Consider the following 23,241-nt stretch of genomic DNA (forward strand, 5'->3'; position numbering starts at 1 on the left):
TTCCTTCTCGTCCGAGGAATCGGTAATTCAAGGGGGACTACTGCTCCCGTCGAGCGTCGCGAGTCAACGAAGTTAATGCGGCGCAGGGAGGGGGGGGAAAGGAGGAGGTTAAGAGTGGCGAGAGGGGACAAAAGAGTGGCTTTTGAGGGGCGGTTGAGATGGAGGAACGGGGTCTGCAAGGCGTGAAGCCCTACCTGGAGAAGCTCACCCTCGGGGTGACCCGCCTCCTGGGTGAGTGGCAGCCGGGTCCCGCCCCCTTCGCGTTGCCAGGGAGACGGTCCGGCCGGGGCCTTGCCAGGATCAAGTGGCAGGGAGTTCCGCGGGCAGCAACAAGAAAGGACTGGCTTTTCCCGGGGAGGCGATTGGGGGGGGGTGGGGATTCAGCCTCTCCCAACTGTCCCCCAAACTGCCCTTCCCGATGCTGGGATTGTTATTTTCCCATGTTCTGGCTTTGCCCCAGGATCTCGTGGTGGTCTCCCATCCATTCTCACCTGCCAGGATGAGAATGCAAAGCAGGGGGAAAAAAAATAAGTTTGATTTTTGGATTCCCCATTTGAAGATTCCAGCTGGGCTATCCTAATGGATATCCCTTTCCTATACCATCTTTTAATTTAATTCACATTTAATTTATTTTTATTTTATTTTGGTTTTTTTGTTTTTATCTTGTTTATATTTGGTTTTTCCTTTATTTTTATCGATTTATCGTTAATTTTACTTTCTTTGGCTGATTTTTATTTATTATTTTTATCATTTTAATTATACGTTTATCTTATTTACTCTTAGTTTTTACTTTATTTTTATCGTTTTATTGTTATTTTTTATTTTACTTTTTTGGCTTATTTTTCTTTATTGTTTTTATCGTTATTTTATTTTTATTTTATATTCATCTTATTTACTTTTAGTTTTTACCGTATTTTTATCATTTTATTGTTATTTTTTATTTTACTTTTTTGGCTTATTTTTATTTATTACCTTTATTGTTATTTTATTTTACATTTATCTTATTTATTTTTAGTTTTAAACTTTATTTTTATCGTTTTATTGTTATTTTTTATTTTACTTTTTTTGGCTTATTTTTATTTATTATTTTTATCGTTATTTTATTTTTATTTTATATTCATCTTATTTACTTTTAGTTTTTACCGTATTTTTATCATTTTATTGTTATTTTTTTATTTTATTTTTTGGCTTATTTTTATTTATTACCTTTATTGTTATTTTATTTTATATTTATTTTATTTATTTTTAGTTTTAAACTTTATTTTTATCATTTTATTGTTATTTTTTATTTTACTTTTTTTGGCTTATTTTTATTTATTACCTTTATTGTTATTTTATTTTACATTTATCTCATTTATTTTTAGTTTTAAACTTTATTTTTATCATTTTATTGTTATTTTTTTATTTTACTTTTTTTGGCTTATTTTTATTTATTACCTTTATTGTTATTTTATTTTACATTTATCTTATTTATTTTTAGTTTTAAACTTTATTTTTATCGTTTTATTGTTATTTTTTATTTTACTTTTTTGGCTTATTTTTATTTATCTTTATCATTTTATTTTTATTTTATTTATTTTTTATTGTACACGTATTGCACTTTGCATTTTTTGCTCCCTTCACGAGATCTTTCTTCCCCTTCTTTTGCACCCGAGAAAATTTCCCACCGTTTTAAAAATGGAGGCTCGGCTAAATCGCAACCCCTTAGATTTGTGGTTTCTGCTAAACCAAGGCTTGTTTAACTATGGCTTGCTGAATCAATCCCAGTTAGACAGTGCGGGCAGATCTGCCTAACCCAGAGAGGCTGCGCTCTTGGGGACTCCCCACCTCAAGCCTAATTTACATCACGCCATAGCAGGAGATAGGAATCCTTGAGATCATCCAGTCCACCCCCTGTTCGGGGCAGGGATCGAGATCGAAGGATCTCAAAGACAGAGAGAGGTTCTCCAAGCGTCTCTTCCAATGCCTCCAGTGAAGAGCCCACCTTCCCCTTTGGGTCACCAACTACTTTTAGGATTTTTTTTCGAATCAAGTCTTCACACAGTGCAGCTAGTCCTCGCTTAGTGACCATTCAAAGTTACAACGGCACTGAAAAAGTGGCTTAGGACCACCGTTCACATTTATGTCCATCGCAGTGATCACGTGATGTACATTCAGATGCTTGACCACTAACTCACATTTATGACGGTGGCGGCATCCAGAGGGGGGGGTGTTACATGATCCTCTTTTTACGACCTGCTGAGCAACATCTGTGGGGAAGCCAGATTCACTTTAACAACTCGGTTACCCACTTAAGAACTGCAGGGATTCACTTAACACCTGGAGCAAGAAAAATCGTAAAATGGGGGCGAAACTCACAAATTCCTCACATAGCGACATACACTTTGGGCTCAGTTGTAGTCATATGTTTGAGGACTACCTCTTCATTTCAGCTACAAATATTCTCCTTTATTGGAGCCATTCATAAGAGCCAAGGTGGCGCAGTGGTTAAATGCAGCACTGCAGGCTACTGCTAGATCAGCAGGTCAGCGGTTCAAATCTCACCGGCTCAGGGTTGACTCAGCCTTCCATCCTTCCGAGGTGGGTAAAATGAGGACCCAGATTGTTGGGGGCAATATGCTGACTCTCTGTAAACCGCTTAGAGAGGCCTGAAAGGCCTATGAAGCGGTATATAAGTCTACTGCTATTGCTATTTAGCCACGGTTTGAAGTTGCAGTGGCACAGGACTTAACAACTTGGTCCTCACACTTATGACCGTGACTGTATCGGAGATTAAAATTCAGGCATGTATTTAGGGTGGTTGCGATGTCCTGCGATCACATGATCACCATTTGCGACTTTCCCAGCAGGCGTGCGACTAGCAAAGTCAATGAAGGAAGCCAGATTCGCCTAATGAGCATGGGATTCACTTAATAACCATGGCAAAAATGGTCACAAAATGAGGAAAGACTTAACATCCCCCTTAGGTTCGCAATTGCGGCGGTAAGACAACAGCTACCTGTCATCAGGATATGGAATTTCTAATGATTTCTATCAACTTTCCCTATCCAGATGCTCTCCGTGTTTGGACTACATCTCCCATTATCCCCACACCTGCCTCTGTGAACTATACCAGTGGTGTCCAAGCTTTGCTGGCTGAGGAACTCTGGGAGTTGAAGTCCACAAGTCTTAAAGTTGCCAAGATTGGACACCACTGAACTATACGATATGGCCATTGTGATGTAGTGATTAAAGCCCTGGATTGGGGGGAGTGGCCCATATTCGAATCCTCCTTCTTTGCCCTCTGTGGGGATCTTTGAACCCGTAGCTTTCGCTTAGCCTGGCCTACATCGCAAGGTGGTTGTGTCAGTAAAAATTCCCCATCACAATCATCCCGTGTGATGAGCTGGGCTGAAAAAAAAGGTTTCTTCTATTCTCTGAAAATTATCTGAAAAAAATGGCAAACTGGATTCTTGCAAAATGAATAGACACTTTTAAGGTAAAAAGTAAAGGTTCCCCTCGCACATACGTGCTAGTCGTTCCCGACTCTAGGGGGCGGTGCTCATCTCCGTTTCAAAACCGGACAGCCTGTTCCCTTCCCACCAAAGGGGGTTCCTATTTTTCTACTTGCATTTTTACATGCTTTCGAACTGCTCGGTTGGCAGAAGCTGGGACAAGTCATGGGAGCTCACTCTGTTATGCGGTGCTAGGGATTCGAACTGCCGAACTGCTGACCTTTCTGATCGACATGCTCAGCGTCTTAGCCACTGAGCCACCGCATCCCTTTTATAGACACTCTAGTATCATTCAAATAGATAGATAGATAGATAGATAGATAGATAGATAGATAGATAGATAGATAGATAGATAGATAGATAGATTTTTACTTCGCTTCGCTGATAACGGATAAGAGCCTGTGGCCTAATGGCTAAGATCTCTGCCTAGTATGTAATACAGCCCAGGTTTGAATCCCAGTAAGGGTATGGTTAGCTGATGAGAGCTAAATAGCTTGAAATAGATCTATACTAGTCCCACTTTATTTATTTTATCAGCACAAATAAAAAAACACTAGATAGATAGATAGATAGATGATAGATAGATAGATGATAGATAGATAGATAGATAGATAGATAGATAATATATATATGTGTATGTGTGTGTGTATATGTGTGTGTGTGTATATATATATATATATATACATATATATATATACATATACATATACATATACATATACATATACATATACATATACATATACATATACATATATATATATATATATATATATATATATATATATATATATATGCTATATTTATGCTATATTTATGCTGATAAATAAATAAAGGGAGACTAGTATAGATCTATTTCAAGCTATTTAGCTCTCATCAGCTAGCCATACCCAAGTTTGGGAATCGAACCTGTGCTCTATTGCCTCCCAGGCAGGGAGTTAACCATTTGAGCTACAGAGAACGACTCCTTATCAGCCAGCCAGGGTGGGAGGTATATACTTAAAGTCACAACCCCTGGTATGCCCAAGTATGGGAGGAAGGTCACACTTCCACTCTCTGTCATTAGGCTCGTCACAAGAGACCATCCAGACAGAAACCCAATATTTTTTACTGTTGCCTTTTTTGTTACATTTGTTATATTTATGCTGATAAATAAATAAAGGGAGACTAGTATAGATCTATTTCAAGCTATTTAGCTCTCATCAGCTAGCCTAGTCTCCCTTTATTTATTTATCAGCATAAATATAACATACATACATACATACATACATACATACATACATACATACATACATACATACATATATATATATATATATATATATCAGGTTTTTTTTTCTTGCAGTGATGTATTTGCCAGAGTTGAAAAGGAGAAATTTCTTCGTCTTTTTCAACGTGTGAAAATCTTTCCCAGGTTATTTCCCCTACTTCTCCTCTTTACTTTTCCCCCTTTGGCAACTGTATGTCTGGAGTTGTTGTCTTGTCTGTTGTCGCAGAAACCTCTCCAGGAGTTACCGAAGTCATGTTTGTGGAAAAGGAACCGGCCGAACGACACGCAATCCTCTCCTGGGAACAGGTACGGCGGCCTCCGCTTGGCATTTAGTCTGCTCCCTTGCATAACGGAGAGTCAGTGTGGACTAGTGGTTAAGGCAACAGGCTAAAAACCAGGAGACGGTGAGTTCTAGTCCCGCCTTAGGCATGAAAGGCAGCTGGGTGACTTTGGGCCAATCACCAGGAGACGGTGAGTTCTAGTCCCGCCTTAGGCATGAAAGGCAGCTGGGGGACTTTGGGCCAATCACCAGGAGACGGTGAGCTCTAGTCCTGCCTTAGGCATGAAAGGCAGCTGGGTGACTTTGGGCCAATCACCAGGAGACGGTGAGTTCTAGTCCCGCCTTAGGCATGAAAGGCAGCTGGGTGACTTTGGGCCAATCACCAGGAGACGGTGAGCTCTAGTCCTGCCTTAGGCATGAAAGGCAGCTGGGTGACTGGGCCAATCACCAGGAGACAGTGAATTCTAGTCCCGCCTTAGGCATGAAAGGCAGCTGGGTGACTTTGGGCCAGTCACCAGGAGACGGTGAGTTCTAGTCCCGCCTTAGGCATGAAAGGCAGCTGGGGGACTTTGGGCCAATCACCAGGAGACGGTGAGCTCTAGTCCTGCCTTAGGCATGAAAGGCAGCTGGGTGACTGGGCCAATCACCAGGAGACAGTGAATTCTAGTCCCGCCTTAGGCATGAAAGGCAGCTGGGGGACTTTGGGCCAATCACCAGGAGACGGTGAGCTCTAGTCCTGCCTTAGGCATGAAAGGCAGCTGGGTGACTTTGGGCCAATCACCAGGAGACGGTGAGTTCTAGTCCCGCCTTAGGCATGAAAGGCAGCTGGGTGACTTTGGGCCAATCACCAGGAGACGGTGAGTTCTAGTCCCGCCTTAGGCATGAAAGGCAGCTGGGTGACTTTGGGCCAATCACCAGGAGACGGTGAGTTCTAGTCCCGCCTTAGGCATGAAAGGCAGCTGGGTGACTTTGGGCCAATCACCAGGAGACGGTGAGCTCTAGTCCTGCCTTAGGCATGAAAGGCAGCTGGGTGACTGGGCCAATCACCAGGAGACAGTGAATTCTAGTCCCGCCTTAGGCATGAAAGGCAGCTGGGTGACTTTGGGCCAATCACCAGGAGACGGTGAGTTCTAGTCCCGCCTTAGGCATGAAAGGCAGCTGGGGGACTTTGGGCCAATCACCAGGAGACGGTGAGCTCTAGTCCTGCCTTAGGCATGAAAGGCAGCTGGGTGACTGGGCCAATCACCAGGAGACAGTGAATTCTAGTCCCGCCTTAGGCATGAAAGGCAGCTGGGTGACTTTGGGCCAATCACCAGGAGTTCTAGTCCCGCCTTAGGCATGAAAGGCAGCTGGATGCCTTTGGGCCAATCACCAGGAGACTGTGGGTTCTAGTCCCGCCTTAGGCATGAAAGGCAGCTGGATGCTTTTGGGCCAATCACCAGGAGATAGTGAGTTCTAGTCCCGCTTTAGGCATGAAAGGCAGCTGGGTGACTTTGGGCCAATCACCAGGAGACTCTGAGTTCTAGTCCCGCCTTAGGCATGAAAGGCAGCTGGGTGACTTTGGGCCAATCACCAGGAGATGGTGAATTCTAGTCCCGCCTTAGGCATGAAAGGCAGCTGGGTGACTTTGGGCCAATCACCAGGAGACTGTGAGTTCTAGTTCTGCCTTAGACATGAAAGGCAGCTGGGTGACTTTGGGCCAATCACCAGGGGACGGTGAATTCTAATCCCGCCTTAGGCGTGAAAGGCAGCTGGGTGACTTTGGGCCAATCACCAGGACACTGAGTTCTAGTCCCTTTTTAAGCGTGAAAACCGGCTGGATGATCTTCAGCCAGTCCCTCGACAGTCCAACTGGGTATTTGTTATGCAGAAAATAGGAGCAGGAAGGTGTGTTGGATATCTTCACCACCTTGAATTAAAATTTAAAAATAATAAAGGTGGGATACAGATTAAAAAATTGCACCAGGAGTCAAACTCCTCTAAAAAAGCATCACTTTTCCCCCCTTCCCACTTTTTGCCATTGGAGGTCAGGGTTCCCCTTCGTTTTCCCTTCCTCCTGTGGTCAATTCGAGAGGAGAGGAAGAGACCGAAAAGGTGTGGATGACACTCCTGGTGCAGGATTAAATGGCTAATTTTAAAAATGCTGACACTGTACGAACAAATTCAAAAAAATAAATGGCAGGAAATCTGCAAATCCCCACATTTTATTTGTATTTTCTGAGCAGCCGCCTGTTCTGACCCAGCTCCCCAAAAACGAAAAAAACACCCTTCGACGTGAACTGAAAAGGTTCCTTTATTAGAAGCGCCAGCAGCCCCGGCAAAAAGTTTCTATCTCACCGCAGGCTCACAAGTTTGTCCAGCCAGAAGATGAATAGTTGTCCGGCTCATTTATTCCTCTCCGTCCTCTGCCTTTTATCCCCAGAGATTGGGTGGGGCTTCGCTAGCAGCGGTGGCTCTTCCTTCCCAAGGACCGGCCCATAGATTTCCACTGCTCTCCTCTCCTCTGCCTTCTGTGCATCCACACGCCAGGCACAGCTGTTCCTCCTCTTCCTCATCAGCCACCTCCAGCCCTCGGGGCTGTTGACTCTCCATCTGAGGGCTGAAGGACGGCCCAGGCTCTCCCTCTGTCTCTCTCTCTCTCTCTGCCAGCTCCATTCCCTCTTCCCCCTCGGAGCTCTCAGGTTCTCTTAATGCTGACCCTGACTCCCACCCCTCCTCGTCCTCTGATTGGGCTGCTGGGGGGGGGGGGCAGTGGCTGATGGGCCACAACACAGCCTGTCAGGCATTCCGAGAAACATCTGGCTAGCCTACGAAACAGAACCCTTGCCTTTTCTTTGAGGCTGGTAGGACTGATGGTGTGGTATACTGCTCCTGCAGTAGGAAGCTCTACTAGATGATCATTGTCATCCCTGGTAGAAATGCCAGCTCTTTTATAGGGTACCCACACGGCTAGTCCTGGACTCAGCAAACAATTGTGACCGTTTGAAGTTTGAACGGAAATAAGTGACCGATGACGTATCTTAACAACCAACGCAGCATCCTTCACGGTCCCGCGGTCATAATTCAGGCGCTTGGCAACCGACTCGTATTTATGACGGTGGCAGTGTCCCTGGGTCAGGCCATCCCCTTTTGCGACCTCCTTGACGAGCCAAGTCAACGTGGAAGCCAGATGTTAATTAATTTAACCATTGCGGTGATTTACTTAAGAGTCCCTTGTTGTTTTTTTTAGCTGGACGGAGTATAGAAGAGAAAAGGAAGGTGCTGGGGAGGAGCTGGGGGGAGAGAATGGCCCCCACCCTGTTTTATTTCTTCCCAACAATTGAGCGGATGGGAGGAGCAACGCATTGGGCAAACCGATTCCCTGGCAGCCTCATTTAATTATTTCATTTAATTAATTGTATCCGCCTTTTAATCTTCTTGCAAATAATTTGAGGGGGCGAACCAGCACATCTGCCTACTCCTTTTTCCACCCACCCCCCTGTGAGGTGGGTTGGCCTGCGAGAGAATGACCAGCCCAAGGTCATTCATCTGCCTTTCAGGCCTGAGGTGGAACTAGAACTCAGCCTCTCCTAGTGATCAGCCCAAAGTCACCCAGGCAGCTTTCATGTCTGAAGCAGGACTAGAACTCCCAGTCTCCTGGTGATTGGCTCAGACTCACCCAGTTGGCTTTCGCGCCTAAGGCAGGACTAGAATTTGAAATGTCCTGGTGTTGGCTTAAAGTCACCCAACTGCTGAGATGGAACTAGAACTCCCTCTCTCCTAGTGATTGACCGAAGGTCATCCAGGCAGCTTTCATGTCTAAAGTGGGACTAGAACTCCCAGTGTTGGCTCAAAGTCATCCACGGTCCTATCAGGCCTGAGGTGGAACTAGAACTCACCCTCTCCTAGTCATTGGCCCAAAAGTCTTCCAGCCAGCTTTCACGCCTGAAACAGGGCTAGAACTCCTGGTCTCCTGGTGATTGGCTCAGATTCATCCAGTTGGCTTTCGTGCCTAAGGGAGGACTAGAACTCCCTCTCTCCTAGTGATTGACCGAAGGTCATCCAGGCAGCTTTCATGTCTAAAGTGGGACTAGAACTCCCAGCGTTGGCTCAAAGCCATCCACGGTCCTTTCAGGCCTGAGGTGGAAGTAGAACTCACCCTCTCCTAGTCATTGGCCCAAAAGTCTTCCAGCCAGCTTTCATGCCTGAAGCAGGGCTAGAACTTCCAGTCTCCTGGTGATTGGCTCAGATTCATCCAGTTGGCTTTTGTGCCTAAGGCAGGACTAGAACTCCCTCTCTCCTAGTGATTGACCGAAGGTCATCCAGGCAGCTTTCATGTCTAAAGTGGGACTAGAACTCCCAGCGTTGGCTCAAAGCCATCCACGGTCCTTTCAGGCCTGAGGTGGAACTAGAACTCACCCTCTCCTAGTCATTGGCCTAAAAGTCTTCCAGCCAGCTTTCACGCCTGAAGCAGGGCTAGAACTTCCAGTCTCCTGGTGATTGGCTCAGATTTCATCCAGTGGGCTTTCGAGCCTAAGGCAGGAGTAGAATTTACGATGTCCTGGCTCATAGTCACCCAGCCTTTCGGGCAGGACTTGAACTCATGCTCTCCCACTTTCTAGCCTAGCGCTAGAAAGACCAAGCTGGCTCTTTTTTTCTTTTTATTTTTTTTTAGGAGGGTGGGTTGGAATTTCCTTGGAGTTTGACTTTATTTTGCTCTTGAAACAGTACAGTCTGTTCTCTCCTTGCAGCGTAAAATCTCCTCTAAAGCAGTGGTTCCCAAACTTGGCAACTTTAAGACTTGTGGACTTCAACTCCCAGAATTCTCCAGCTGGCTGGAGAATTCTGGGAGTTGAAGTCCACAAGTCTTAAAGTTGCCAAGTTTGGGAACCACTGCTCTAAAGCAATCAAGTTTGTTTTTTTTAAATTAAATCAAATGAGCAGCAACAAGCAATATGACCCCGACGCCCACCCTTACTCCTTCTGCATGAACTACCGTATTTTCTGGAGTATCTGATGCACTCCCCCCCCCCCCTGAAAGAGGCTGAAATTTTGGGTGCATCTTATACTCCAAATGTAGTTGTTTTGAAACTGTTTTTCAGCCCTAATGAAGCGCTAAAGAGTGAAGTGATCTCCCGTGCTTCCTCTGCTTTTCTCATTGCTTCTCTCTCCAGCGATCAGCTGTGCTTTAGAAGCTGTTTTTTTATCCCCAACCAGGGGATTAAAAGTGTGTGTGCGCGCGCGCTCAAAACCAGCAAACCTATGTGCTGAAGCTGACCACACTAAGGATGCTACCCAGATGAATACCTGGTAGACAGAATTTTTTCCCCCTATTTTCCTCCCCAAAAACTAAGGTGCGTCTTATACTCTGAAAAATACGGTAACTCTTGTAATATTTGACCAAAACTGGGAAAAAGCTCACCGTTCTTTCCTCCTCCTCCTCCTTTTTCTTCTTCTTCTTCTCCTCCTCCTCCTCTTCCTCTTCTTCTTTTTCTTCTTCTCCTCTTCCTCTTCTTCTTCTTCTTTTTCTTCTTCTCCTCCTCCTCCTTTTTCTTCTTCTTCTCCTCCTCCTCCTCCTCTTCTTTTTCTTCTTCTTTTTCTCCTCCTCCTCCTCCTCCTCTTCCCTCCCTCCCTCCCTCCCTCCCTCTCTCTCTGGAGAGAGAGAGAAGAAGGGAGGGTGAGCTTTTTCCGAGTTTTGGACAAATTTTACAAGAGTTACCATATTTTTCAGAGTATAAGACGCACCTTAGTTTTGGGGGGAGGAAAATAGGGGGGGGGGAATTCTGTCTACCAGGTATTCATCTCATCTGTAACTCAGGCCAATATTTTTACACTTGAGATTTTACAACAACCATCTCAGTGGCCCATAGTTTTCAAAAGGTCGAATTGGAGGGACACGTGATTTAGGTCCCCAGGGGAATCCAGCCGAGAATGGACAGCGGGCAGTTGTCCGAACAGCTGAGAACTGGTCAAAGATAGCTGGATGGCCGCTAAGCTAAGGGGGCCCCCCAGTTCAAAGGGGTTAGCACTCACTCCGGCCTTCAAGAATGCCAGAGGGTCAGCGGGGAGAAAATATAGCCGCGGCAAACGCAACCATTGGCTATTTCAGGACTAAAATTTGAAGACTGTCAGGGCCAAACTAAGTAGAATAACAGAGTTGGGATTGACCTCAGAGGTCTTCTAGTCCAGCCTCCTGCTCAGGTAGAAGACCTTAAATCTTTCTGGAGAAATGGCTCTTCTTAAAAACCTCTTGTGTTGGACCACCCACAACATCTGGAGGCAAATGGTTCCGCTGGTTAATTAACAGAATAACAGAATTGGAAGGGACCTTGGAGGTCTTCTAGTCCAAACCACTGCTCAAGACCCTATTCCATGGACAACAAAATGGCTGTCCAGTCTATTTTTGAAACCCCCCAGTGTTGGAGCACCCACAACTTCTGGAGGCAAACTGTTCCACGGGTTAATTGTTCTCACTGTCAGGTGTTTGGCAAAAAATAATAATAATACTTCATTACAATATAGCATTACAACTGACGAACCTCGAAAGCCTGGCAGTGTTTCTCCATCCCTCTGTCTTTATACCAAAGGGAATCAAGACGGAACGTGTCTTGATGTTCTTCCTCACCTTGTCCCGTTTTCCTGGGCTCAACTCCTGCTTCGTAGGTTTTGCATTCCTCTAGCAGATTGACAGAGTCGGAAGGGACTTTATAGGTCATCTAGTCCAACTCCCCACCCCACCCAAGCAGGACACCCTACTACACCATTTCTGACAGAGGCCAGTCCAGTCTCTTCTTGAAAACCTCCAGGGATGAAGCTCCCACAACTTCCGAAGGCAACGTCTGTTCCATGGGTTGATTGCTCTCACTGTCAGAAGATTCCTCCTTATTTCCAGGTTGAATCTCTCCTTGGTCAGTTTCCATCCATTCTTCCTTCTCTGGCCTTCGGGTGTCTTGGAGAATAGTTTGAGCCCTTCCTCTCTGTAGCATCCCCTCAAATATTGGGACACTGCTATCATGTCTCCCCTAGTCCTTCTTTTCATTAAATTAGACTTACCCAGTTCCTGCAACCGTTCTTCATATATTTTAGTCTCCAGTCCCCTAATCATCTTTGTTGCTCTTCTCTGCACTCTTTCTAGAGTCTCCACATCTTTACTATAGTGTGATGACCAAACCTAGATGCAGTATTCCAAGTGTGGCCTTACTAAGGCTTTATAGAGTGGTAGTAGTACCTCCCTTGATCTTGATTGCATCCCTCTGTTAATGCAGCTTAGGATTGCATTGGCTTTTTCGGCTGCCGCCGCCCACGGTTGGCTCCTATTTAGCTGGCTGTCCACTAAGACTCCAAGATCCCCCTCACAGTTACTACTGTTAAGTGTTATCCTCCTTTTCCAACCTTGAGCCGAGGTGGCGCAGTGGTTAGGGTTCAGTACTGCAGGCCACTTCAGCTGACTGCTATCTGCAGTTCAGCGGTTCTAATCTCACCGGCTTAAGGTTGACTCAGCCTTCCATCCTTCTGAGGTGGGTGAAATGAGGACCCGGATTGTTGTTGGGGGCGATATGCTGACTCTGTAAACCGCTTAGAGAGGGCTGAAAGCCCTATGAAGCAGTATATAAGTCTAACTGCTATTGCTATTGTCTACACCTGACTTTTCCCTGGTGTGTTGGCCGCAGGACGCCATTTCTTAATCCTAACAGCTTTCTGTTCTCGTCCCTCTCCCTTCCTCTTCGCTTGCAGAAAAACGCCTGCGTCCTACCGGAAGATCTGAAGAATTTTTACCTCATGACCGACGGTTTCCGAATGACCTGGAACGTCAAGTTTGATGGTAAGGGTCTCCGGCCCCCTTCTCGATCCCAGGTCATTGATCTATTTGGACCTCCATCTCCTCGAGGTTTTCGATTGTCCGTTATGGAAGAACAACTCATTGCTTACGCAGCGGGTTGGACTAGAGGACCTCCAAGGTCCCCATCCCGCCCTTTTGATTCTGTCATTCTAATTCAAGGAAGTATATTTCTGCTCCCATGTTGGAAAAAACTACAGGTAGTCCTCGGCTTACAGCCGTAATGCAGCTTACCCACTAAGGTCCTATCAGTCGTAAAGCGAGTCACGTTGTGCCAGACCTGATTACAGGTAGTCCTCGACTTACAACCATCTGTTGAGTGACGGTTTGGAAATCACAACAACACTGAAAAAAAAGGGGGACCGATGACCGTTTTTCACACTTACGACCATTGGGTGGTCGCATCATCAAAATTTCGGCGCTTGCCAAAGGGTTCATCTTTATGACGATTGCAGTTACATGATCCCCTTTTGCAACCTCCTGACAAGTCCCTGGGGAAGCCGGATTCGCTTAACGACCATTGTGACTAACTTGACAACTGCAGCGATTCGCTTAACGACTGTGGCAAGAAATGTCGTAAAATGGGGCAGAACTCACTTAACAACGGTGCTGCTCAGCCATGGAGATTCCGGGCTCAATGGGGGTTGTAACTCGAAGATGACCTGTATTATGAGCTTTTTCTTGCTGTGGTCCTTAAGCAAATCGCCAGTGGTCATTAATTGAGTCCACAGTTGGCCTAGCAACTCACTAAAGACTATGGTGAGGCGCTTAATGACTGCCGTAAAACAAGGTCGGACACATGGTTGACTGCTTTGTTAAGCAACAAACGATGGGTTTCATCGTTCGCTGTGGGACATTTTTGCAGAAAACCAGAAGTAAATGTGGTTTTTTGGCAAAACTTTCATAAATTGTGTTCATGGGGCCCCGCAAAGAACCACAAATGCAGGCAGGTTGCCGAGGACGTCAAATAATGGTCACTTGATAACGTCAGAACTGGGTCATAAGTACAAGTAGTTCTGGACTTATGACCACAATTGAGCCCAAAATCTACGTTGCTAAGTGAGACATTTGTGATGTGAATTTTGCTCCGTGTTTCGACTTTCCTTTCCACATTTTTTTAACTGAATCCCTGCAGTGGTTAAATGAGTCACACGGTCGTTAAGCGAATCCTGTTTCCTCACGGACTTGGCTTGTCAGAAGGTCGCAAAGGGTGATCACATGATCCCCTGGGACTCTGCAGACCGTCACAAATGGGAGTCAGATGTCAAGCGTCCGAATATATATCACATGTCCCAGGGGCTGCGACGGTCATCCATGTGCAAAACGGCCCAGAGTCGCTTTTTTCAGTGTTGTAACTTCGAATTGTCACTAAATGAACTGTTATAGGTCAAGGACTTCCTGTGCCTTTTGTGGGGGGTCCATCCTAATTTACTAAGCAAGGGGTCCTAAGATGAATCGTTCTGTTTCTTTCGGTTAAATTTCATGCTCCCCTCCTTTTATTTTTGAGAAAATGCAATGCATTCAAGAGCGAAATAATCCTGGGGGATCTTACTTTAGAACTGAGAATAACTTTATGGTCACTTTGAATGTACACGAATCGGCCCACATATTAAAACGAAATTTTGTTGCATGCAGCTCTCAAAGGGTCACTAACTCCAAAATAAATAAATACATAGCAAAATTATGCATATACCCCACCTATATTCTGTGACACAGAGAAGCAACACAGTCTAGTTTGGATGCAGGTGCCAAGAAAAACGAATTTTGAGAGTTTACCAGACCGATGACAGAGGGACCAAAGCTGTTATAGAAGCTGCACCTCCTCCTAGAAATCCTTCGAAACCTCCTCCCAGAGGGGAGCAACCGAATCAGACCGTGAAGTGGGTGTCTGGGGGTCTCCAACGATGATTCGAGCTCTAAGCACACAGCGCTTATAAAGCAGCATCCTGAATAACGGGAAGTGAGTTTCCTATAATCATCTCCACTGTCCTCACCACTCTCTGTAGGGACTTTCTATCTGAGGCGCTGCGGCCACCAAACCAAAGAGAGATGCAGTTTGTTAAAACACTCTCAATTGTGCCTCTGTAAAAAGTGGCCAGGGCAGAAGGAGAAAGAGGTGCTCTCCTCATCCGACCGTGGAGTGGGTGTGTGGAGTCTCTTAACATGTTTGGGATTTAAGGTTTGGCTGTTGCATATTGCACAAACCAGGTTCTTTCCTCTTTTAAGATAACCCAGTTTCCCTGGGCTGCATGACGATTAACAGCATCTCCAAACTGAACCGGCTTACCGTTTCACCGGCCTACACTTTGCCCAGTGCGCCAACTCTGGCTGACCTGGAGGACTCTGACGAGGAGGAAGGTATGCATGCACACACACAAACACATACACACAGGGAGAAAGAGAGAGCGAGAGAGACATTTATAAGATCTCCACTCCCTTTGGAATTGGAATTGGAATTGGAAAAGTTTATTTATAGGCCGCCCTTTTCCCAGGGGGGACTCAGGGCGGCTTACAACTCATAGGGAAAGGGGGATACAAACAATGACACATAAGCACAATACATAATTAAAAAGAACACAACATTCATACCATTCGGGTGGGGATGGATTACAATCTTTAGCCCCAGGCCTGACGGGATAGCCAGATTTTAAGGGCTGCGCGGAAGGTCTGGAGGGTGGTGAGGGTACGAATCTCCACGGGGAGATCGTTCCAAAGGGTCGGAGCTACAACCGAGAAGGCTCTCCTCCGCGTGGTTGCCAGTCGACACTGACTGGCAGATGGAATCCGGAGGAGGCCTAATCTATGTGATCTAATTGGTCGCGAGGAGGTAATTGGCAGGAGGCGGTCTCTCAAGTATCCAGACCCACTACCATGAAGGGCTTTATAGGTGGCAAGTAGCACCTTGAAGCGCACCCGGAGATCGACAGGTAGCCAGCGCAGCTCGCGGAGGATAGGTGTTATGTGGGTGAACCGAGGTGCACCCACAATCACTCGCGCGGCCGCATTCTGGACTAGCTGAAGTCGCCGGATGCTCTTCAAGGGCAGCCCCATGTAGAGCACATTGCAGTACTCCAGCCTAGAGGTCACAAGGGCACGAGTGACTGTTGTGAGGGCCTCCCGGTTCAGGTAGGGTCGCAACTGGTGCACCAGGCGAACCTGGGCAAATGCCCCCCTGGTCATAGCTGACAAAGCTGACACAAAGATCAAAAGCTCTTTAGGACAAAGGTTATTTAGTATTATTAGATTAGATTTTTATCCCACTTTTATTATTTTTATATAAAGGCACCTGAAAAGCAGAGCAAGAAACAAAGGATGGAAACTAATCGAGGAAAGACGCAATCTGGAATTAAGCAGAAATTTTCTAACAGTGAGGACAATCAACCAGGGGAACAGAAGTTGCCTCCAGAAGTTGTGGCTGCTCCACCACTGGAGGCTTTTATTTATTTATTTTTTATTAAAAGTTTTAATAAGTTTTACAATTATATACCTTTCCCCTTCCCTCCCTCCCCTCCAATCTCACTTCCCCCCCCCACCTCCCCTCCCCTAACCTCCCAGAGCAAAATACAGGGTATAAACATTTAACAATCATACACTAAAATAAACTAACTTTAGCATCGTACCTTCACTTATACTTTAACTCCCCTTTTGTAAAGCTAACTTTAGATAAGTTGTAACATTCCTTCTTCATTCATTCATAAGCTATCATATTTATTTTGAATATAATAAATCCATCTTCTCCATTCCAGCTTGTATTTCTCATCTGAATAGTCTTTGAGATATGCTGATATTTTAGCCATCTCCGCTAAGTTTGTTACTTTTAATGTCCATTCTTGACTAGTAGGCAATTCTTCCTTCTTCCAGTACTGCGCCACCAACACTCTTGCTGCCGTTGTTAAATTCAGAATCAAGTTAGTCTCTATAACTGTACAGTCTGTAATTATATCTAGCAAGAATAACTGAGGAGTAACCTTTATCCTCTTTTTAAGAATATTTAAATATTTAATATTTAAGAAAATTTGAGAGAAAATTTCTATGTTTTATAGATGGCATCTAGATCATAAAAAAATGGCTTCTATGTATCCGAACTTACAACCTAAATGCTGGAGATGTGAGTGTATGGATGCTACATATTTTCATATATTGTGGACTTGCAAAAAGGTTAAAGCATTTTGGATTAAAATATGGTGGGTTATGCAAAATGTTCTTTAAAAAAGGATAAAGTTTACCCCTCAGTTATTTCTGTTAGGCATAATTACTGATTGTACAGTTGTAGAGATTAATCTGATATTGCATTTAATAACTGCAGCTAGATTGTTGGTGGCGCAATACTAGAAGAAGGAAGATTTGCCTACTATTCAAGAATGGACATTGAAAGTAACAAACTTAGCAGAGATGGCCGAAATATCTGCAAATCTTAAGGACCATTCAAACGAGAGGTACAAATTGGAGTGGAAAAGATTGTACTCAAAACAAATATGGGACTAAGAAACTCCAGATAGTTTACGATTAGAGATTAGGAATTATAAATTATTCAGAGTTAGTCCAGCAAGGAGGAGCTAGAGTTCAATGGAAATATGTTGTTCACCATCTTTTTTTTTTTTTTAAATTGTACCTTAGATTCTCTTCGTTAAAGATTTATACCCTGTATTGGTTCTGGGAAATCGGGGGGGGGGAGGGGGAGTTTGGTGGGGAGGGTGGAGGGTGGGAACTAAACATTTGTAAAAGTTTGTGTTTTTTTTTCAAAAATGTTTAATAAAAAAAAGAATATTTTGAATAATCCACCATATTTTTATCCAAAAAGCTTTGACTTTTTTTTACAAGTCCACCATATATGATAATACATAGCATCAGCACAATCACGTTGCCTCCAGATGTTGTGGATGGTCCACCACTGGAGGCTTTTAAAAAGAGATTGGGCAACCACTTGCCTTCCCAATGCCGCGACCCCTTTAATACAGTTCCTCATGTTGTGGTGACCCCCAACCATAAAATTGGTGTCTCGGTTCCTAAGACCATCGAAAATAATGTGTTTTCCGATGGTCTTAGGCGACCCCTGTGAAAGGGTCGTTCGACCCCCAAAGGGGTCCCGGCCCACAGGTTGAGAACCACTGCTATAAGGGTCTCCTGCTCGAACACGAGCAAGGGGTTAGACTAGATGACCTCCGAGGTCATCTAGTAGTAGTGCAAATGACTCAGGTGAACCTGAAGACTACAGACGAACCTCCAAGTGACCTCAACGACCCTCTGAAAGGAGGCCAATGACCAGCTGTCTGCAAGGAATATAAAATCCTTCCCTTCCCCTCCATCCAGTCAGAGCCGAAGAAGCTTCTTGGATGTGAATCGAAACATCTTCAAAGAAAAAACAAGAAAGCCCAGTTGCCTGTTGAAAAGAAGGACCTTTGGAACTCCAGTGATGGAGCATCCTCTACTTCTGGTGGCAAGGAAAAGGGGAGCAGTATACTCCCTGCCATATTTGGGCATACCAGGGGCTTTGACATAACACTTAATCATTTCCTTGGCTCAGCTGATAAGGGGGGAGAGCTTGTGGCTTAGAGGTTAATGTAACTGCCTAAACTCCAAAAATTAGAATATCGTGCAAAAGTTCATTTATTTCAGTAATGCAACTTAAAAGGTGAAACTAATATATGAGCTAAGACTCATTACATGCAAAGCAAGATAGTTCAAGCCGTGATTTGTCATAATTGTGATGATTATGGCTTACAGCTCATAAAAACCCCAAATCCACCATCTCAGAAAATCAGAATATTGTGAAAAGGTGCAATATTCTAGGCTCAAAGTGTCCCACTCTAATCAGCTAATTAAGCCATAACACCTGCAAAGGGTGTTAAATGGTCTCTCAGCCTGGTTCAGTAGGACTCCCAATCATGGGAAAGACTGCTGACCTGACAGTTGTGCAGAAAACCATCATTGACACCCTCCATAAGGAGGGAAAGCCTCAAAAGGTAATTGCAAAAGAAGTTGGATGTTCCCAAAGTGCTGTATCAAAGCACATTAATAGAAAGTTATGTGGAAGGGGAAAGTGTGGAAGAAAAAGGTGCACAAGCAGCAGGGATGACCGCAGCCTGGAGAGGATTGTCAGGAAAGGCCATTCAAAAGTGTTGGGGGATTTCACAAGGAGTGGACTGAGGCTGGAGTCAGTGCATCAAGAGCCACCACACACAGACGGATCCTGGACATGGGCTTCAAATGTTCCAAAACTCTTGACAGTTTTCTTGGCTGTTTCTCCCACAGGTAACAAGGAGCAACCGAAGAGGCCTCACCTGGACGCCCGGTGTCTGATATTCGAATTGGACTCCTGTGCAGGCAACGGGAAAGTCTGCCTCGTCTACAAGAACAACCCCCCCTGTACGTTCACCAACCGGGATCTAAATCGGCATTGCGAACGTAACCGTCGTGGTTTGTAAACCACGGCTTCTGGGTTTCAGTGTTGGATGAATCGGAGCACTGCTAACCTAAGCCACAAATCGTGGTCAAGGCTGGGTCCGAACTTGACAGTTTTCAGAAACAGCACAGCAGTGAGAAGAATCATGGTTTATTTTCAACCCTTATTGTGGGGTCCTTGACAAGTCATGAGGGTTCCACTGGGGAAGCCGAGACCTTTACGGACGTTGAGGGAGACAAGGTGGGAAATTCTATGGGTCTGATTGGCTGGCCAGTTTTGGGGAAGGTGGACATGCCCTTAGTTAAGTTAGTTTAGATAAGTAGGTAGGTACCTTGGTTGGTTAGTTTAGGTAGGTATGTAGGTTAGTTTAGGTTGGTTAGTTAATTTAGGTAGGTTAGGTTAATTTAGGTAGTTGGTTAGTTAAGTTAATATAGGTTAGTTAGTAAGTTAGTTTAGGTAGGTTGGTTAGTTAATTTAGGTAGGTTGGATAGTTAGTTTAGGTTAGTTAGTTTAGGTAGGTTGGTTTGTTAGTTTAGGTAGGTATGTAGGTTAGTTAGTTTAGGCTAGTTAGTTAATTTAGGTACATTAGTTAGTTTAGGTAGTTTGGTTAGTTAAGTTAGTTTAGGTTGGATAGTAAGTTAGTTTAGGTAATTTGGTTGGTTAGTTAGTTAATTTAGGTAGGTTGGTTAGTTAGTTTAGGTTGGTTAGTTAGTTTAGGTACATTGGTTAGTTTAGGTAGGTATGTAGGCTAGTTAGTTTAGGTTGGTTAGTTAATTTAGGTAGGTTAGTTAGTTTAGGTAGTTTGGTTGGTTAGTTTAGTTAGTTTAGGTTAGTTAGTAAGTTAGTTTAGGTAGAATGGTTGGTTAGTTAGTTAATTTAGGCAGGTTGGTTAGTTACTTTAGGTAGGTAGGTTAGTTTAGGTAGTTTGGTTGGTTAGTTAAGTTAGTTTAGGTTAGTAAGTTAGTTTAGGTAGATTGGTTGGTTGGTTAGTTAATTTAGGTAGGTGTGTTAGTTAGTTAGTTGGTTATCTCCTGCCTTTATTGTTTTTACAAATAACTCAGGCTGTCAAACATATCCAACATATCTTCCTCCAGCTCCCCACGATGACAACCCTGTGAGGTAGATTGGACTGACAGTATGACTGGCCTAAGGTTACGCAACCAACATTCATGCCTAAGGCGGGACTAGAATTCACAGTCTGCTGGTGATTGGTTCAGTCACCCACCCGGATTTCATCCCTAAGATGGAACTAGAACTCACTGCCTCCTAGAGAGATTTTTCACTCCTAACGAACCAAATTTCAGTTAACTCAGCCAAATTGTTGTGGCCGGTCAGCCACAATAGAAGCCGAATCAGAGGGGGAGGCGGAGGAGGAGGCATGGGAGTCAAGATTAGCATCAAGGCAACCTGAGAGCTCTGAGGGGAAGGAGGGGGGGGTTGGAGCCTGGGCCGTCCGTCAACCCTCAGATGGAGAGTCAACCGCCCCCAGGTCTGGAGGTGGCTGATGAGGAAGAGGAGGAACAGCTGAGTCCATTGCCTGACGCGCGAATGCCCAGAAGCCAGAGGAGAGGAGAGCAGTGGAAATCTATGGGCCAGTCCTTAGGACGGAAGAGCCACTGCTGCTAGCAAAGCCCCACCTGAGCTCTGGGGATAAAAGGAAGAGGGCAGAGATGAGTAAGTGTGGCAGACAATTATTCATCCCCCAGATGGACAGACTTGTTAGCCTGCGAATGAAACCTTTTGCCGGGGCTGCTGGCGCTTCTAATCAAGGAATCGTTTGAGTTCACATCAGAGGGTTTGCCGTGTTTGAGCAGCTGGGTCAGAACACAGCAGATATTCTGCATTTGCATTCGTGAGCTGGCAGGGAAACAGGCTGGAATGTCTGAATGGAGGCAGTGAAGTTTTGCTGCAGGAAGAAAAGATTTTTCGACCCGTTTTCCTAACTCTTGGCCTTCTCTTCTGTCTCCTTCACCTTAGTTCCCAGCCCAGCATCGGAAATCTGGTTCCTGGACCGAGCCCTTTACTGGCACTTCCTCACCAGCTCCTTCATCGCTTACTACCGGCTTATGATCACCCACCTGGGGCTCCCCCAGTGGCAATACTTCTTCACCGGCTACGGCCTCAGCCCCCAGGCCAAGGTGAGAGCGGGGCCTCCCTTCTTGGGAAGCCTGGTTGGAGCTGCCAATCTGCCCTCGGAGGCTGAATACAGAAGGACAAGAGCCGGGAATGGCCTTGGAGGTCTTCTAGTCCAGCCCCCTGCTCAAGCCGGAGATCCTACACCATGGTAGACCGATGGCTGTCCAGGCTCTTCTTAAAAACCTCCAGTGATGGAGCACTCACCACTCCTGGTGGGAAGATGTTCCCCTGGTTAATTGTTCTGTCAGGGGAAAGCTTTGTCTGTTTTGACCCAAGCTCAGGGAGCATCCATCCTCCTCTTCCTCCTCCTCCCATCTTCCTCTTCTTCCTCCTCCTCCCATTCTTCTCTTCCTCCTCCCTCCTTCTCTTCCTCTTCTTCCTCCTCCTCCCATCTCTTCCTCCTCCCTTCCTCTTCCTCCTCCCATCCTCCTCCTCTTATTACTCCTTCTCCCATTCTCCTCTTTCTTTTCTTCCTCTTCCTCCTCCTCTTTTCCTCCTCCTCCCTTCCCCTCTTCCTCTTCTTCCTCCTCCTCCCATCTCCTCCTCCCTTCCTCTTCCTCCTCCCATCCTCCTCCCCTTCTTCCTCCTCCCCTTCTTCTCTTCCTCTTTTCCTCCTCCTCCTCTTCCTCTTCTTCCTCCTCCTCCCATTCTTCTCTTTCTCCTCCTCCCATCTCCTCCTCCTCCCTTCCTCTTCCTCCCATCCTCCTTCCTCCTCCCATCCTCTTCCTCATCCTCCTCCTCTCTCCCTTCTAGCACTGATGATGTTACCTAGTTTGGGTCATGAAACATCTGCAAGAAAACCCCCAAGCTCAGAGAGCACCAAGGACCCCAGAGTCCTTCTCCTCTTCCTCCTCCTCCTCCCTCCCCCTCTTCCTCTTCTTCCTCCTCCTCCCATCTCCTCCTCCTCCCTTCCATCTTCCTCCTCCCATCCTCCTCTTCTTCTTCCTCCTCCCATTCTTCTCTTCTTCCTCTTTTCCTCCTCCTCTTCCTCTTCCTCCCATTTTTCTCCTCCTCCTCCTCCCTTCCTCTTCCTCCCATCCTCCTCCTCTCTCCCTTCTAGCACTGATGATGTTACCTAGTTTGGGTCATGAAACGTCTGCAAGAAAACCCCCAAGCTCAGAGAGCACCAAGGACCCCAGAGTCCTCTTCCTCTCCACAAACCCGCCCCTCTTCCAGCGCTGATGACGTTACTTAGTTGGGTCATGAAACGCCTGCAGGAAAAACAGCCATGCCCAGAAAGCTCCAGGGGAGACAAAGTTTCCCCTGCTCCCCTTCCCCTCCCTGCTCCCCCACCCCCTCCCCAGCCCCCCGGCCCGCCTAACTCTCTTCTCCCTCCCTCCTCCAGCAATGGTTCAACATGTACAAGCCCATCACGGTCCACACGGAGCAGCTGTGGGAAGCGGACGAGGCCTCCGTCGTCAACAAGCTGGACCCCAACAAGGTTTTCCGCAACAAGAACAAGGCCTCCCTGGTGAAGAAGAGGCCCCCCACCCAGGCCGCCGCCTCCCAGAAGAACCCGGCGGCGGGAGGGTCGCCCCGGACCACTTCGCAGGCTGGGAGCTTGTCAAAAAGACGGGAGACGCAGCCTTGAGCTCCCTCTGGACCCCCCCACCCCCACCCATCCTCACACCACCACAACCCTCTCCCCCAGTCGCCCAGCCTTCCCTTTTGCCTCTGCAGGGCTTCATATTTATTGCTGAATTATTTATTGACTTGATTTGAACCCCTGGCTGGTGTTTTTTTTTGGGTGGGGTGGGGGGGGGTATGCCTGCAAACAACTCAACAAAGGGTGGGGGGAAAGGGGTCTTTTTAATGCGTTCGTTCCCCTATTTGCACGGATTT

General features: G+C 45.8%; 1 protein-coding gene across 2 annotated transcripts; it reads left to right on the forward strand.

Annotated features, from left to right (window-relative positions):
• Nucleotides 1-100: 100 nt before the first annotated feature.
• TPGS2 (tubulin polyglutamylase complex subunit 2) lies at nucleotides 101-23,122 on the forward strand. Of its 2 annotated transcripts, XM_032213790.1 has the most exons (7): nucleotides 101-231; nucleotides 4,991-5,070; nucleotides 12,758-12,845; nucleotides 15,087-15,218; nucleotides 19,113-19,226; nucleotides 21,241-21,401; nucleotides 22,745-23,122. In XM_032213790.1, exons 1-7 carry the CDS (start codon nucleotides 159-161, stop codon nucleotides 22,988-22,990), a joined length of 894 nt encoding a protein of 297 aa, XP_032069681.1. In that variant the 5' UTR covers nucleotides 101-158; the 3' UTR covers nucleotides 22,991-23,122. The 2 variants fall into 2 exon arrangements, with proteins under 2 accessions (XP_032069681.1, XP_032069682.1); XM_032213791.1 differs by lacking the exons at nucleotides 19,113-19,226; nucleotides 21,241-21,401; nucleotides 22,745-23,122 and adding an exon at nucleotides 16,143-16,211.
• Nucleotides 23,123-23,241: the final 119 nt, after the last annotated feature.

Source organism: Thamnophis elegans, chromosome 3 (assembly GCF_009769535.1).
Source record: "Thamnophis elegans isolate rThaEle1 chromosome 3, rThaEle1.pri, whole genome shotgun sequence".
Taxonomy (NCBI): Eukaryota; Metazoa; Chordata; class Lepidosauria; order Squamata; family Colubridae; genus Thamnophis; species Thamnophis elegans.

Excerpts from the sequence above, each read along its gene's own strand:
- TPGS2 (XM_032213790.1), top strand. The coding sequence starts at position 159 with ATGGAGGAACGGGGTCTGCAAGGCGTGAAGCCCTACCTGGAGAAGCTC. Across the intron at positions 232-4,990 it reads CGGGGTGACCCGCCTCCTGG|AAACCTCTCCAGGAGTTACC; the intron begins GTGAGTGGCAGC and ends CTGTTGTCGCAG. Across the intron at positions 15,219-19,112 it reads GGACTCTGACGAGGAGGAAG|GTAACAAGGAGCAACCGAAG; the intron begins GTATGCATGCAC and ends TTTCTCCCACAG.